Source organism: Coenobita brevimanus, chromosome 4 (assembly GCF_032717465.1).
Source record: "Coenobita brevimanus isolate Jiangsu-jjx chromosome 4, ASM3271746v2, whole genome shotgun sequence".
NCBI lineage: Eukaryota > Metazoa > Arthropoda > Malacostraca > Decapoda > Coenobitidae > Coenobita > Coenobita brevimanus.
Window position 1 is genome coordinate 35,525,746 of NC_136957.1, and position 17,500 is coordinate 35,543,245.

At 43.8% G+C, this 17,500-nt stretch overlaps 1 protein-coding gene across 1 annotated transcript in view; it reads right to left on the bottom strand.

Annotated features, from left to right (window-relative positions):
* Window positions 1–17,500, bottom strand: part of LOC145396627 (uncharacterized) — a 25,798-nt gene that overhangs the window by 3,551 nt on the left and 4,747 nt on the right. The window contains exons 2-8 of the mRNA XM_080269980.1: window positions 17,167–17,313; window positions 16,241–16,341; window positions 15,285–15,434; window positions 14,955–15,072; window positions 13,739–13,891; window positions 12,180–12,421; window positions 10,617–10,759 (exon numbers count right to left, since the gene is read on the bottom strand). Coding sequence (XP_080126106.1) covers window positions 10,617–10,759; window positions 12,180–12,421; window positions 13,739–13,891; window positions 14,955–15,072; window positions 15,285–15,434; window positions 16,241–16,341; window positions 17,167–17,313 — 1,054 coding nt within the window. The remainder of the gene's footprint in view (window positions 1–10,616; window positions 10,760–12,179; window positions 12,422–13,738; window positions 13,892–14,954; window positions 15,073–15,284; window positions 15,435–16,240; window positions 16,342–17,166; window positions 17,314–17,500) is intronic.

Consider the following 17,500-nt stretch of genomic DNA (forward strand, 5'->3'; position numbering starts at 1 on the left):
CTGTCCATCTATCTATCTATCTGTCTATCTAACTTGGCTTTCACTAAGTTAGGGTCATTTACTGTATATTTTACTATGGTACAATGAATGGATGAGAAATAGGGGCGTGGAAGAAGTTGAGAGGTGGAAGAGAGAGTTATATGTAGAAAGAAAGAGAGAGGTGAAAAGATTAGTAAGAGAGAGTAAGAAGAGAGTGGATGAGGAATTTGGAAGGAATTTGAGTGTAAAGTGGAGGGACTGTAAGAAAATGTTCTGGAAAGAGGTGAAAAGAGTAAGACAGGGTGGAAGTGGAGTTAGCAGGGGAGTGAAAGATAAAAATGGTAGATTACTAGTGGAGAAGGGAGAAAAAGTGAGCAGATGGAGAGAACACTTTAAGGAATTGCTGAACGTGGAGGATGGAAGTAATGCGAGTATAAGTGGCTGGGGAATGGCTGGAAGAAGGAGGGAGGTGAGAAGACAGAAAGAAATCAGTAGGATAGAAGTTGTGGAAGCAATGAAGAAAGTTAAATCAGGGAAAGCCCCTGGAATTGATGGAGTGTGTGGTGAAATGCTGAAGCATGGGGGAGATAGTAGTAGAATGGATGTGGAAGATGTGCAGATTGGCCTGGGAGGAAGGTAGAGTCCCGGAGGATTGGAAGTCAGGTATAATTATTCCCTTGTACAAAGGAAAAGGGGAAAAAGAAGTGTGTGGTAATCATAGGGGCATTTGTCTTCTTAGTATAATAGGAAAAGTATATGGTAGGATACTTATTGACAGAGTTAGAGAAAGAACAGAGAAATTAGTTGGAGAAGAACAGGGAGGCTTTAGGAAGGGAAGAGGTTGTGTAGATCAGATATTCATTCTCAGATCTTTAGTGGAAAAGTTTCTAGAGAAGGGAAAGAAGTTGTATGCGGCTTTCATGGATTTGGAGAAAGCATATGACAGGGTGGATAGACTAGGATTGTGGAAAGTGTTAAGAATATATGGAATAGATGGGAAGTTGTTGAATGCTGTGAAGAGTATGTACGATGGTGCGAAGGCTGCAGTGCGTGTGGATGGGGAACTAAGTGAATTTTTCTCTTTGAAAGTTGGGTTGAAACAGGGATGTGTCATGTCTCCATGGTTGTTCAATCTGTACATGGATGGGGTAATAAAAGAGGTACAAGGTAGGGTAGTGGATGTTGGAGTGGCCCTGGTGAGAAAGGATAGTGTTTGGAAACTCCCTGTACTGTTGTTTGCAGATGATACTGTGTTGTTGAGTGAAGACGAAGGGGAGCTGCAAGGCTTGGTGGATGAGTTTGAGAGAGTGTGTAAGAAACGGAATCTAAAGGTGAATGTAGGGAAGAGTAAAGTGATGGTCTTTGAGAGAAGTGAAGTCAGTGAATGTACAGCGAGGTTGGATGGTGAGGAATTGGAAAATGTGAGTACGTTTAAGTACTTGGGTAGTGTGATGAGTAAGGATGGAGGTTTGGAGGGTGAAGTGCTTGAAAGGGTACAGCAGGGAAGAAAGGTTGCTGGTTCTTTGAAAGCAGTGATAAGAAACAGGGAAGTGAGCATGGAAGTGAAAAAGTTACTACATGACAGTATTGTGATACCAACTCTAACGTACGGAAGTGAAGCTTGGACGTTGTTGGAAGGACACAAGTCAAGAGTGAGAGCCGTGGAAATGAGTTATTTAAGAGGAGCCTGTGGAGTCACATGGAGAGACAGGCTGACGAATGAGGATATAAAGGAGCGTTGTGGTGTTGATGTGGATGTGATAGGAAGCGTTATGAGGAACACACTGAGGTGGTTTGGCCATGTGGAGAGGATGGAGGGTGAAAGACTGACGAAGAGAGTGTATGTGAGTGAGGTGGAGGGGGAAAGAGGGAGGGGGAGGCCGAGGATGAGATGGAGAGATGGGGTGGAGAGGTATATGAGAGAGGGGGGTGTGAGTTGGGAGCAGGGGAGTGAAATGGCGGGGGACAGGGCGACTTGGAGGCGATTTGTTTGTGGCCATCCCAAACGGGATTGAGGCGTCTGGCAATAGATAGATAGATAGAAAGTTTAGGTTAAATATCAGGTCACACACACACACACACACACACACACACACACACACACACACACACACACACACACACACACACACACACACACACACACACACACACACACACCTGTAGATGGCCAGGGTGTGTGCGTGCAGGGAGAGAAGCAGGGTTATCACACACACACACACACACACACACACACACACACACACACACACACACACACACACACACACACACACCTGTAGATGGCCAGGGTGTGTGCGTGCAGGGACAGAAGCAGGGTTATCACACACACACACACACACACACACACACACACACACACACACACACACACACACACACACACACCTGTAGATGGCCAGGGTGTGTGCGTGCAGGGACAGAAGCAGGGTTATCACACACACACACACACACACACACACACACACACACACACACACACACACACACACACACACACACACACACACACACACACACACACACACACACACACACACACCTGTAGACGGCGAGGGTGTTTGCGTGCCAGGACAGAAGCAGGGTGATCCAGGAGTGTGTGGCGGGGGGTGGGTGGGCCAGGGATAGCGGGCCTGCCGTGGATTTGTCGCCTATCCATACCGTAGCGTTGCCGTCCTCGTTGATATATAGCGATCTGAGGGATAGATGGATAGATAAATAGATAGATGGATAGGTAGATAGATATTTATATAGAGGGATAGATAGCTAGATAGATAGATAGATCATTATTATCATCATCATCGTCATCATCTGGACCTCCTTTCCCACCCTAGGGCAGGGTGAGGAGTAGCAACGTCCAGACAGCCCAAGTTTGCTTAATCCAACGGGCCACGCTTCCATTCACTCATCATTCAAGCCCCTGGAATCCTGGCTTTATCGGATACGCCAAAAACATTCACCACGTTCTGTATCTTTACATAAACGTATCCGATTGAGTCAGTCCGGACGCTGCCATGTTATAAAGGGGTGCCAAATCCCTGATCATGCACTTCTCCTCACAACATTCATCCAGCCAGCTCGATCTCTTGTCAGTTCCCTAGCCTCACCGACTTCCAAACCTCTCTTCCTCACACACTCATCCACCGTATGCCTCCACCTTCTCCCTGGCCTACCTCGCCTCCTTCCTCCTTCAAATTCGCTGATAGATAGATAGATAACAAAAGCAATCTTTATTTTTCGAACACTTAACACTTTCAAACCTGGCCACTACTACTACTACTACTACTACCACCACTACTCTTGGTACTCACGCTCTGCCAGGGTAGATGCGGACGTGGAGGGATGCCGGCCACACTCCCCCCTCCCCAGCCCAGAGGGAGATGGGGAGGGGGTGGTGGGGGTGGAGGGGGATGGGGGGCGTCTCGTGGGGGGTGTCCCTGCCCCCGTGTTGGAGGTGATACAGCGTGCAGTCTGGAGGGGGAGGAAAGAGGAGGGGGAGGGAGAGAGAAGGGGTAGAGGAAGACGTGGGGAGAGAGAGAGAGAGAGAGGTTATTTAGTCATTTAAATATTCCCATTGTTGTTGTTTTTATTATTATTATTGTTATTACTATTATTATTATTTATTATATAATTATTATTATCACCCATATCATCACCACCATAATTATCACCATCATCATCACATCACCACCACCATCATCATCACCACCACCACCAAAATCACCACCACCACCACCACCACCATCACCATCATCATCATCATCAACTCTTAACACGTCGTGGGTATAATAATTCAAGTCAACACCATATTTTAATTCAACTCTCAAAGATCCTATACTCCATTCACACTAACTTGGCACAGATTTTCTTTTTTCTCTATTTTCTTTCTTTTTTTCTGGTTATTTCACGTAGCTCAGTGGCAGAGAAAGGTACTGTCACCCCTCACATCTTCCACCCAGCACTTCTTCGTGACTAGCACCATAGTCTAGTGGAGAGATGGCAGATTTAGGACAACTCAGTGTGTGTGTGTGTGTGTGTGTGTGTGTGTGTGTGTGTGTCTCTCTCTCTCTCTATCTATCTATCTATCTATCTATCTGTCTATCTCGGTGATATCGAAAAAGGATGTAGATATTTTTATTTTTTATTTGTTCAGTTATTTTGAGAGAGAGAGAGAGAGAGAGAGAGAGAGAGAGAGAGAGAACATGCACTACTCTTCATTGCGCCACCACTGTCCTAAATGCACGTTGTTGTGGTGGTGGTGATTATTATTATTGTTATTATTATTATTATTATTATTATTATTACTACTGCTACTACTACTACTACTACTACCACCATTATTATTATTATTATTATTATTACCTTCAGCAATTTCTTCCATGCTGACTGCTGACACTACCACCACTACCACAATCCCCAGCCGTAGTAGCATGGTAGTTGTGGTGATTGTGGTAGCTGTGGTGGTGATGGTGCTGGTAGGTAGGAGGCTTGGTAGTTGCGGTGGTGGTGGTACAGGGGTTGTGGTTGTGGTAGTCGGTGAGGATCGTTGTGGTAGTTGTGGTAGTAGTAGTGGTTGGTAGTCGTTGTAGGGATAGATGGTAGTTGTAGTGGTGGTAGTTTGAGATGGTACCCGGTGGTGGTGGTAGTTGTGGTAGTAGTGGTGGTAGTTGTGGTTCCTTCTGGTATTAAACGAATGTATTTGGACTAAAAATAATACAAGCATATTTTATTTAATGTATTTCTAGGAAGGATGAGAGAGAGAGAGAGGAGAGAGAGAGAGAGAGAGAGAGAGAGAGAGAGAGAGAGAGAGAGAGAGAGAGAAGGAAAGGGAGATGAGAAAAATAAGTAAGTCCATAAAGAATTAATTTTCATCTTGAGAGAGAGAGAGAGAGAGAGAGAGAGAGAGAGAGAGAGAGAGAGAGAGAGAGAGAGAGAGAGAGAGAGAGAGAGAAGGAAAGATAGGTGAGAAAGAGCAATGGAAGTCAATGAAGAGGAATTAGCGTTCATCTTGCTCTCCACCCTCGCTCGTGCTCTCTCTCTCTCTCTCTCTCTCTCTCATGCACAATTCTTAAACACTATTCTCCCCATCTCATTCATAACCCTTCTCAAGTATTATTCTCTCTCTCTCTCTCTCTCTCTCTCTCTCTCTCTCTCATGCACAATTCTTAAACACTATTCTCCCCCTCTCATTCATAACCCTTCTCAAGTATTATTCTCTCTCTCTCTCTCTCTCTCTCTCTCTCTCAAATTATCAACTTTAACAGACATAATCAAGTATAATCCACCGTTCAGTTTAAATTCAAAATAAAAAGTTTTCATAACGTTTTTCTTTTTCTTTCTTTTTCATATTTTTAAAAGCGTCTGAATTTATTTTTTCACTTTCAATTTTCAGATTTTTTCATTATTAAGCAAATCACTCACGCGACACTCCTCACTCCATGACATGATGTAAACTGAGACGTGACGAAAATTTATCCCATATTTAGACGACAGGATGCGCCTTGGCCAATCAGCGTCCGTGTAGCCCGTGACGTCACAGTATTCAACCAATCAGGGGCCGGGAATCTTGTGACGTCACACAGCTCGGCCAATGACGAGGCTGGAATTCGATGACGTCACAGGGGTAAACAAACCGAACGGACCAATAGGATGGCTGTATTATTGTGACGTCATAATTTCCTGGACCAATAGGAATGCTGGGAATTCGTGACGTCACAGATTATCTGTCTATATTCTATATACCTAGGCTGCTTCCCCCAAGGAAGGGGAGGTAGCCGAGACAGGACGACACACTCCCCATTTACTCATCCATTCAAACACATTCATTCGCATCTTAGCCCCAAAGGGGAGAACGGACAGATCCTCACCACACCACACCGCACAAGGGTCAACTGCGCAATGCAATCACTGACATCCGCAGCAGGGCCCGACAGCAGAGCTGGTTTACCCCTGCCACATCATAACAGACTCATCCCCTCACCCGCACCTGACCTGAAATAGCTGATCAGATTATCATAAGAGTAAATATCTGGAGAGAGAGAGAGAGAGAGAGAGAGAGAGAGAGAGAGAGAGAGAGAGAGAGAGAATGTAAATAAAAAAAAATCGATAAAACGAGAATATAAATATAATATTCGATAAACGAGAGAGAGAGAGAGAGAGAGAGAGAGAGAGAGAGAGAGAGAGAGAGAGAGAGAGAAATTGTAAATTAAAAAAACATATTCGATACAACGAGAGAGGGAGAGAGAGGATGAGACAATACTGGGACAGGAGGTGAGTAAGATAGAGAACGGAAACCAAGTAACCACACCTACCACCGTCGCTACCACAACTACCACAATCCCTTCCACAGTTACCACAATCCCTACCACAACTACCACAATCCCTACCACAGTTCCCACAATCCCAGCCATGACTACCTCCATCCCTACCACGACTACCACCCTCACTACCACAACCACCATCCCTACCACGTCTGCCACCATCCCTACAAGCACCACCATCACGACCACAACTACCACCATCCCTACCACATCTACCACCACCACCAGCACAACTACCACCATCGCTGCCACAACTACCATCCCTACCACATCTACCACCATCCCTACCACCACTACCACCATCCCTACTATAACCACCACCACAACTACCACCATTCTAATATCGCCACTGTTATTTTCATTCCCTTATTTTAATTCATTTTCTGGTACCACACACACACACACACACACACACACACACACACACACACACACACACACACACACACACACACACACAATATTCCAACGAGTGTAGGTATGCGAATTTCCCTGAGAGAGAGAGAGAGGGAGAGAGAGAGAGAGAGAGAGAGAGAGAGAGATGGAAAGGTAGGTGAGAAAGATAAGTAACAGTCCATGAAGAATTAATATTCATCTGAGAGAGAGAGAGAGAGAGCAAGAGAGAGAGAGAGAGAGAGAGAGAGAGAGAGAGAGAGATCCCCCAGGTGTCACTGATAGACCTGTGGGTTTGGCCACAGGTCCATCTATCTCTATTGCCAGACGCCTCAATCCCGCAAGGGGTGGCCACAAACAAATCGCCTCCATGTCGCCCTGTCCAACGCCATTTCACTGCCTTGCTCCCAGCTCACACCCCCCTCACTCATATACCTCTCGATCCCTCTATTTCATCCTCGGCCTCCCCCGTACTCCACCTCACTTGCATACACTCCCCGTTAGTCTTTCTCCATCCTCTCCTCTTGGCCAAACCACCTCAATGTATCTCTATCCATAGGCAATAAAGATAAATAAACGGTTGCCAGATGATAAGTATAACCGTTACTCCCAGTCCTTCATTTATGCAACAGGTCAACTCTGGAACTGTCTCCCTCTGTCTGTATTTCCCACTTTCTACGATCTCCAGTCTTTCAAACGCAGTGTGTCCAGGCATCTCGAAATGAACGGATCTTGAATTTGGCTCTCTTTTGTATTGTTCTTGTTTTTTCTTGGAGGGAACGGTTTGCGGGGTCCTGGCCTTTGGTTCCTTCTTCCTTGCATAAAAAATAACCAAATAATAAGGACTATAAAGGTGAATAAAGAGACATTATTTTTACCGTACTCTTTATTATAGATTGAAAATAGTTATATATACAGCATCAAGGTACATGGTATATAAACCCATACAAATTTTGAAAAGTAAAAAAAAATATATATATATAAATAAAATACGTATCGCCCTTATTCTCATCGGTTCAAGAAGCCCCCTAACACCTCTTCCTGAGCGATTTAGTCTTGGGTATGGGTGGTTAGTATCCTTTTCGTACGTTATTTGTGCAGAGTAGGGCGATATTGGAAGGATTTATGGCACACAGGACAGTAAGGTGTAATAAATCGCTTAGGAGATGGCGTTAGGGAACTTCCTCAACCCGACGGGAATAAGGGTGTTAGGGGATCGAACCCACGCATGGCAAGAGTATCCATTAATCAGGCATACGAAAATTCCTCAACACATTTCTATATGCAATTTTTTTCATACTGACAATGCATACAAAAATTCCTCATCACATTTCTCTGTGCGACTTAATTTTTTCAGATTGACAATGCATACTTTTTTTTTTTTTAATTGAAAGCTGCATAAAAAATTCCTCAGCACATTTATTTAAGCGATTCAGTTTTTTATTATAGACAGCTGCATACAAAAATTTCTTAACACATTTCTGTATGCTATTATTTTTTTTTTTATTTTTTTTTTTTTTTTGTAGTGACATAGCTGCGTACAAATATTCCTCAACACATTTCTATATGCGATTCAGTTTTTTCATACAGGTGCATACAAAAATTCCTCAGCACATTTATTTAAGCGATTCAGTTTTCTATTATACTGACAGCTGCATACAAAAATTCCTTTACACATTTCTATATGCGATTCAGTTTTTTCATACAGGTGCATACAAAAATTCCTTTACACATTTCTATATGCGATTCAGTTTTTTCATACAGGTGCATACAAAAATTCCTCAGCACATTTATTTAAGCGATTCAGTTTTCTATTATACTGACAGCTGCATACAAAAATTCCTTAACACATTTCTATATGCGATTCAGTTTTTTCATACAGGTGCATACAAAAATTCCTCAGCACATTTATTTAAGCGATTCAGTTTTCTATTATACTGACAGCTGCATACAAAAATTCCTTAACACATTTTGATATGCGATTCAGTTTTTCCCTACAGGTGCATACAAAAATTCCTCAGCACATTTATTTAAGCGATTAAGTTTTCTATTATACTGACAGCTGCATACAAAAAAATTTCTTAACACATTTCTATATGCTATTAATTTTTTTTATAGTGACATAGCTGCGTACATACAAGAGTTTTTTTTTTTTTAATAGTTTTCATTCTTTCTTTTTCTTTCTCTCTCTCTCTCTCTCTACGTGGAAAAATATATGGGTAAGGAAGGTGCTGGGTGTCTCGTAACCCCTTCAGTCCGAGAACAATTTTATTTACATTATTTTTCTTTATTTAATTGTGTATTTATTCTTTATTTTTTCTCTTTGATTTTCATGTTATTTTTACATTATTTTATCTATTCTTTATTTACCTCATGATTTTATTGTTCTTATTTATTCTTTTTACTTTATTTGTGCTTTATTTTGACTTTATTTTATATTTTATTTATTTATTTATTAATTTTTTACTTTATTTGTGCTTTATTTTAACTGTTATATTTTATTTATTAATTAATTTTTTACTTTATTTGTGCTTTATTTTAACTTTTATATTTTATTTATTAATTAATTTTTTACTTTATTTGTGCTTTATTTTAACTTTTATATTTTATTTATTAATTAATTTTTTACTTTATTTGTGCTTTATTTTAACTTTTATATTTTATTTACTTACTTATTAATTTTTTACTTTACTTTATTTATTATTTATTATTTTTTTTTTCTTACTTTATTCTTTATTTACTGTATTTTTACTTTATTTTTTATTTACTATATTAATTTATTTTTATTTATTTTGACATTTTATTTATTCTTTATTTACCGTACTTTATCATTTTATTTATTTATTTATTTTTTTGGTATATTTATTTTATTATTTTTCCTCCATTATTTTTTACTTTAAGGGAGGTGTGTGGTAGTGAAAAATTTATGACGAGAAAAAAACAAAAACTTAGACTGAAGGAATTACGTTTATAAGAATAGATCCATTAATATTCTGCCTTCATGCTGGCTACTTGTAAGTGAACTTGTGATTGTGTGGTTGTGGTGGTGGGAGGTGTGGTGGCGTGTGTGGTTATGGTGGTGGGGAGTGTGGTGGTTGTGGTGGTGGGGAGTGTGGTGGTGGGGTGTGTGGTGGTTGTGGTGAGTGTGGTGGTGGTTGTGGTGGTGGGGAGTGTGGTGGTTGTGGTGAGTGCGGTGGTGGTTGTGGGGAGTGTGGTGGTGGGGAGTGTGTCTGTGGTGGTGGTTGTGGTGAGTGCGGTGGTGGTTGTGGCGTCTGTGGTGGTGGTGGTGGTGAGTGTGGTGGTGGCTGTGGTGACTGTAGCTGTGGTTGTGTTTGTGGTAGGGAGTGTGGTGGGTCATTCAAAGCCTCATCCTGTGGTTGTGGTGGCTGTGGTTGTGGCAAATTGGTGGCAAGTTGTGTGTCAGGTGGTGTCGCTTGTGTCAGAACCTTCATTTCGTCTACCACAGTCCCTTCCCCCCCTTCCTCTGCCTTGTGTGGTGGCTGGTGTGGTTGTGGTGGGCCCAGGTGGATGGTTGTGGGTCCCCGAATGGTTGTCGTTGTGGTAGTTGACACGGTACCATCCGGGAAGAGTGGTAGGTGGGGGCTAGTGGTGGTAGAGGAGGAGGAAGAGAGGGAGGGTGTGGTTGTGGTGGTGACTGTGGTGGTGGTGGTGGTTGTGGTGGTTTCTGCTCCCACTGGCTCCGAATTGGCGACGATTGTGGTAGAAACGGAGGCGGAATTTTGGTGGTTGGCGCCGAGACTGAGCTGCGAGGTGGTGGTGATTGTGGTAGTTGTGGTAGCGGAGATGGTACCTGTCTCGGCGATGGTGGTAGTGGGTGTGGTAGCGCTTAGGTTGGGGGAGTGGAGGGAGGGGGAGGAGATGGAGGGGGGGTAGGCAGGTGGAGGGGGAGGAGGTGGGGGGGGCCCGTGGGGGAAGAGGGAGTCGTAGGCAGGTGGGAGGTCGATGGTGGTAGTTGTGGTTGTGGTGGAGCCGGGCCAGATGTGGTAGTTGTGGTGGTGGTGGTAGTTGGTGGCGCTCGGGTGGCCTGGGTTGCACACCACACGTACCTGGAGGGGGAGAGAGAGTGAGAGAGAGAAAAAAAATTATCAGTCATCATGATCATCACCTTCATCATCATCATCAACATTGTCATCATTATCGTCATCATCATCATCATCATCATCATTATTATTTTTTCCCACTTTTGGCTAGGTTGGATGGGGTGAAGTGGGATCCAGAAGAAGTACACACACACACACACACACACACACACACACACACACACACACACACACACACACACATAATAGTCACACAGTACACATGCATCAAAAACACACACACACACACACACACACACACACACACACCACATAATAGTCACACAGTACACATGCATCAATAACACACACACACACACACACACACACACACACACACACACACCATAATAGTCACAGTACACACACATCACATAATACCCACACACACACACACACACACACACACACACACACACACACACACAAAGATGAATTTCTATATCTCTTCAAGGTTACATAAATACACAGACACACACCACGATAGCGCAAGGAGGGTTACATAGAGGCACTACTATATACTATCACTGCATCTACTATTTACAAGTGGTAGTTAGGTTTGCTTGTTAATCTAGTGTAAGTGTAGTCAGGATGTGTTATTCCAGTGAGTTACATAGAGACACAGACCACGATGGCCAACGTGATAAGAGAGATAGGCGGTGTTTGGATAGGCAGACGTGATGGTGATACTGTTGTTGTTGGGTGTGTGTGGAACTTCAGATAGTGTGTGTGTGTGTGTGTGTGTGTGTGTGTGTGTGTGTGTGTGTGTGTGTGTGTGTTTGCTGTGTGACTATTATGTGATGTGTGTGTGGATTATGTGACTGTTAGCCTGTGCAGTGTGTGTGTGTGTGTGTGTGTGTGTGTGTGTGTGTGTGTGTGTGTGTGTGTGTGTGTGTGTGTGTGTGTGTGTGTACTATGTGACTATTCTGTGATGTGTGTGTACTGTATGGCTTATTATGTGGTGTGTGTGTGTGTGTGTGTGTGTGTGTGTGTGTGTGTTTGCTGTGTGACTATTATGTGATGTGTGTGTGTGTGTGTGTGTGTGTGTGTGTGTGTGTGTGTGTGTGTGTGTGTGTGTTTGCTGTGTGACTATTATGTGATGTGTGTGTGTGGATTATGTGACTGTCAGCCTGTGCAGTGTGTGTGACTGTATCATGTGGTGTGTGTGTGTATACTGTGACTTATGTGGTTGTGTGTGTGTGTACTGTGACTGTGTATGTGTGTGTGTGTTATGCAATTTGTATTAAGTGGTGTGTGCGTGTATGCGTATATGTGTGTGTGTACTGTGACTTATGTGGTGTGTGTGTGTGTGTGTGCGTATAATTATGTATGTATATATGAATGTATGTATGTGTGTGTAGCGTACCTGTGTAGTCCATCCACTCACCTGTATAGCCATGTGTGGGGCTGAGGGCAGGGTGGAAGACACCTCGTAGGATTCGGCATAGGAGTTCATTTCCTGGGCGGGGTGGGCGGCGGACTGGGCGGAGGCGGACGTGGTGGGGTGGCGGGCGGGGCGTAGCAGACGGGTTCGCTTCCAGTACAACGCCCCGCCCATCACCATGCCCAGTAGCAGCGCCGCCCCCATCCACGGCCCCGCCATCACCGTCACCAGTCCACCCAACACCTCTGTGCAGCATGGGGAAAACGTTATTAGGGCGTGGGCAACGTTTTTATAGCATGGGGAACGTTTATACAGCATATTAGGGCATGGGGAACGTTTATACAGCATATTAGGGCATGGGGAACGTTTATACAGCATATTAGGGCATGGGGAACGTTTGTACAGCATGGGGAACGTTTGTACAGCATAATAAATAATGGGAAACGTTTTTACAGCATGGGGAACGTTTTTACAGCATGGGGAACGTTTTTATAGCATGGGGAACGTTTATTACAGGATGGGGAACGTTTAGTACAACATGGGGAACGTTTAGTACAGCATGGGGAAAACGTTATTAGGGTATGGGAACGTTTTTACAGCATGGGGAACGTTTTTACTGCATGGGGAACGTTTATACAGCATGGGGAACGCGTATCAGGGCATAGGGAACGTTTTTACAGCATAGGGAACGTTTTTTACAGAATGGGGAACGTTTTTACAGCATGGGGAAAGTTTTTACAGCATGGGGAACGTTTTTACAGCATGGGGAACGTTTTTACAGCATGGGGAACGTTTTTACAGCATGGGGAACGTTTTTACAGCATGGGGAAAGTTTTGACAGCATGGGGAACGTTTTTACAGCATGGGGAACGTTTGTACAGCATGGAGAACGTTTGTATAGCATAGGGAACGTTTGTACAGCATGGGGAACGTTGGTACAGCATGGGGAACGTTTTTTACAGCATGGGGAACGTTTATTAGGGCATGGGGAACGTTTTTACAGCACTTCTTCGTGACTAGCATCGTCTTAATCTGTTGCTATAACTTGGAATTCAGGATGGAGAGATGGCAATTTTAGGCCAAGAGAGAGAGAGAGAGAGAGAGAGAGAGAGAGAGAGCGCTACCATGGCGAGGGCAGGATATTTCGTCAGCGTTGTCACGTATGTGTGTCGTGTGAGACAGACAGATAGATAGAGTGGGCAACCATGGCGAACGCAAGATGTTTTGTCAGCGTTCTTGTGTGTGTGTGTGTGTGTGTGTGTGTATATGGATGTATGGATGTGTGCGTGCGATAGACAGATAGACAGAGAGGGGGAGAGGAGGGGGAACTAATATATACCGTGTGTGTGTACGTGCGATAGATAGACAGACAGATAGATAGAGAGGGGTACCTCATATATACCGTGACTCAAACAGGCATTCTCATTAATGTTGTGTTCAGGGTGTGTGTGTGTGTATGTGTGCGCGTGTATATGTATGTATGTGTGTGATAGATAGATAGATAGAGAGGGAGAGGGGTAGATAGATTGACAGACAGACAGATAGAGAGGGGGAACATTTACCGTGGCTCAAACATGCATTCTCATCCGTGTTGTGCTCAGGGTGTCCGCAGTTGATGTGTTGGTCGCACCAGAGGGAGTGATGCACGCAGTACGGGTGGTCGGTCTTCCCCTCACTACACGAACGAAGCTCAGCTGGACAGTCGCTACCGGGATCTGTGGGGGTAGTGGTCGTTATGGTGGGGGGTAGTTGTGGTAGTGGTGGGTGATGTTTGTGGTGGTGGTGGTGGTGGGAGATGTTTGTGGTGGTGGTGGTGGTTGGAAGGGGGTATCTGTGGTGGTGGTAGTGGTGGTGGTGGGGGGGGGATGTTTGTGGTAGTGGTGGGGTATTTGTGGTGGTGGTAGTGGTGGTGGTAGTTATTGTAGTAGTAGAATGATGATGGAGTGATACATAAATGGTGTGGGTTGGAGGGAGCGCAGCGTGATAGTATAGGAATTGATTAGTTTTTGGCGCTATTTTCAAGCATTTGGGGTTTAAATGACGCTTTGCCACGTTTAATCCTCATCAGGTAGACCTGAGTCTGACAGACCCGGTCAGTTTATTCGATGGTGTAGTTCAGTAACTTGGAGATGCCTGGGATCCCTGTCCTTTTCAGTAACTTCATTGCTTTTTGTGCCCATGCAGGGTGTAGGGGGTTACTTTCGTGTCCACGTTTTTGCAATATATCACTCAGAACTGCATGTTGGGTCTGTGAGACCCAGGTGTACCTGAGGAAGGGGGGGGGGAGAATGTTTCACTATGAGTTTGCAAGTTGATTTTATGTTGTGTGGGATCCACTATGCCCATAATGAAGGTCCTCCATCCATCAAGTGGTGACACAAGTGCGTGGCTCAGTGTGGTCTTGGTTTTCGTGTATGGTGACTGAAAAATGTATATATATATATTATTTTTTTGGCATTTTTTTCATAATTGTAAAACAAATATTTGGAGTTCAGTGAATTAAAACTTATTCACATAGTTTTATACGGTAACTGATAAGACTTAATACATTGTAGAATATTCAGGAATTCATTATATAAAACATGTGTGGCACTACAGCATTGTTTAAAACCTGGGTAGGACAGAGCCAGGTGTACCTAACTTGTAAGCGAGACTGTAGGTCTACCTGAGGAGGGTTAATAACAGATATGGTCTTGGGAGACCGCCGACGCGAGGACAGTATCATACAGTACTTACAGCAGTGTGGGTAGTACTTACGGCGGTCTAGGTAGTACTTACAGCGGTGTCGGTAGCCGGTAACAACGAACGTAAGTCCCCTGTGTGGGCGCCATCTTGTGTCTCGCCAAACGGAGTGGTCTTTCATCCCGACAGACACCTGCACCTTCAGTTTGGACAGCTGTGGGGCCATCATTATCATCATCATCATTTTTATTATCATTATCATCATCATCATCTTCACCATCGTCATTATCATCATAAATCATCATCATCATTTTCACCATTATCACTATCATCATCTTCACCATCATCAATTATCATTATCATCATCATTTTTATTATCACCATCATTATTATCTTCACCATCATCATCACCATCACCACACTCACCACACATCTCAGTTCCGTGGAGGCCTCGGGGTGGGTAGGGCAGTACCCCACCAGTGCCCTGCGGTACCCCAGGTAAGGCAGTGTCTCGCCAATCTCCCGCCGACGTAACTGACACTGCTCCTGTTGCGGCAGCCCCGTGTCCGTCACCACCTGAAGAAGAGGAGGAGGAGGAGGAGGAAGAAGAAGAGGGGGAGGAGGAGGAGGAAGAAGAAGAGGGGGAGGAGGAGGAAGAAGATGATGATGAGGAGGATGAAGATGAGAAAGAGGAGGAGGAGGAAGAAGAAGAAGAAGAGGGGGAGGATGATGATGAAGAAGATGATGATGAGGAGGAGGATGAAGATGAGAAAGAGGAGGAGGAGGAGGAGGAGGAGGAGGAAGAAGATGAGGAAGAGGAGAAGAATAGGATTAGGAGGAGGGGGAAGAAAAAGAACAGGAAGAAGAGGTGGAGGAAGAAGAAGAGGAGGAGGAGGAGGAGGAGGAGGAGGAGGAGGAGGAAGAAGAGAAGGAGGAAGAAGAAGAAGATGAAGCAGAAGAAGAAGAAGAAGAGGAGGAAGAAGAAAATGGGGAGGGAAAGGAAGAAGAGGAGGAGGAGGAAGAAGAAGGAGGAGGAGGAAGAGGAAGGAAAAGACGAAGAAAGAAGGAAAAGTTAGTGATGATGAAGCCCTTATTGGCCCACGCATCCATCCAGTCATCCATCCATCCATCTAACCATCCATCCATCCATCCACCCAACCAACCAACCATCCATTAATCAAATCATCCAACCATCCATCCCCCCATCCAACCAACCATCCATCAATCAAATCATCCAACCATCCATCCCTCCATCCATCCACCCACCCGTCTAACCATCCACCCATCCATCCATTCATCCTCCCTTCCTTCCACCCACCCATCCAACCATCCATCCTCCCTTCCTTCCACCCACCCAATCACCCACCCATCCATCCACCTACCTTGAAAAAGTCTACGCACTGGTTTTGCCTCATGTGGTGGTCAGCGTTGTCTAGATATCTTCTTAGATCCACTTCCTCTAGCACTCCTGTCAGACCCGACCCTGTAGATAGACATAGCTTAATATCTATCTATCAGACTATTTAATTTATCTATCTGGCTATCTGTTTAATCTATATATCTATCTGGCTATCTATTTAATCTGTATATCTATCTGGCTATCTATTTATCTTTATGTCTTTATAAACCTATGAGCTGTTTTTGTATTTCTACATGTCTGTCTATCATTCTGTCTTTTTATCTATCTACCTGCCTATCTATGTATATCATGTATCTATTTGTGTGTATACCTTTGAGCTGTCTCTGTATCATTCTATCTGTCAGCATCTATCTACCGGTATATCTATCTATCTGTCTCTATATGTCAAACCATCCATCCATCTTAACAGGTTCTATTTACAGCTTAACGCTATCTATCTATCTCTATCTATCTGTTATTTCTGCCTATATCTATCCATTGACTATCACTATATCTCACAGTATCTATCTACCCATCCATCCATCTATCTATTTGTCTCTCTTCTTATATCTGTCTACCCATCCATCCATCCATCCATCTGTCTGTCTATCTATCTATCTATTTATATCTGTACCCATCCATCCATCTATCCAACCAACGTAACACATTCTGCTTACGGCTTAACACTATCAATCTATATCCACCTATTTATCTATTTATCCATCCATCTATCAGTCTATCTATCCATCTGTCTTTATCTATCTATCCATCCATCAGTCTATTTATCCATGTATTTATCTCTATTTATCTATCTATCCATCTATCAGTCTATCTATCCATGTATTTATCGATCTATCTATTTATCTCTACCCATCTATCCTTCCATCTATCTATCCATCTATCACGTACACTCATGGCTGGGGGCGAGGAAGGTGACGAAACAGTTGAACGGTGTAAACTTGTACTGTGGCTTCTCCGACACCTTGAGAATCACTGTACCATCACCGTCGAGGAAGATTGTATCATTGCACGCCCCGCCACCCTCCTCCACCGTAACTGTGCAGAGGGAGAGAGAGGGAGGTTAGGTGAGGTTAGAAGGAATAATAATAATAATAATATAGTATCATTGCACGCCCCACCACCCTCCTCCACCGTCACTGTGCAGAGGGAGAGAGAGAGAGAGATTAGGTTGGGTGGTTAGAATAGTAATAATGATGATGATAATGATAATAGTAATGATAAT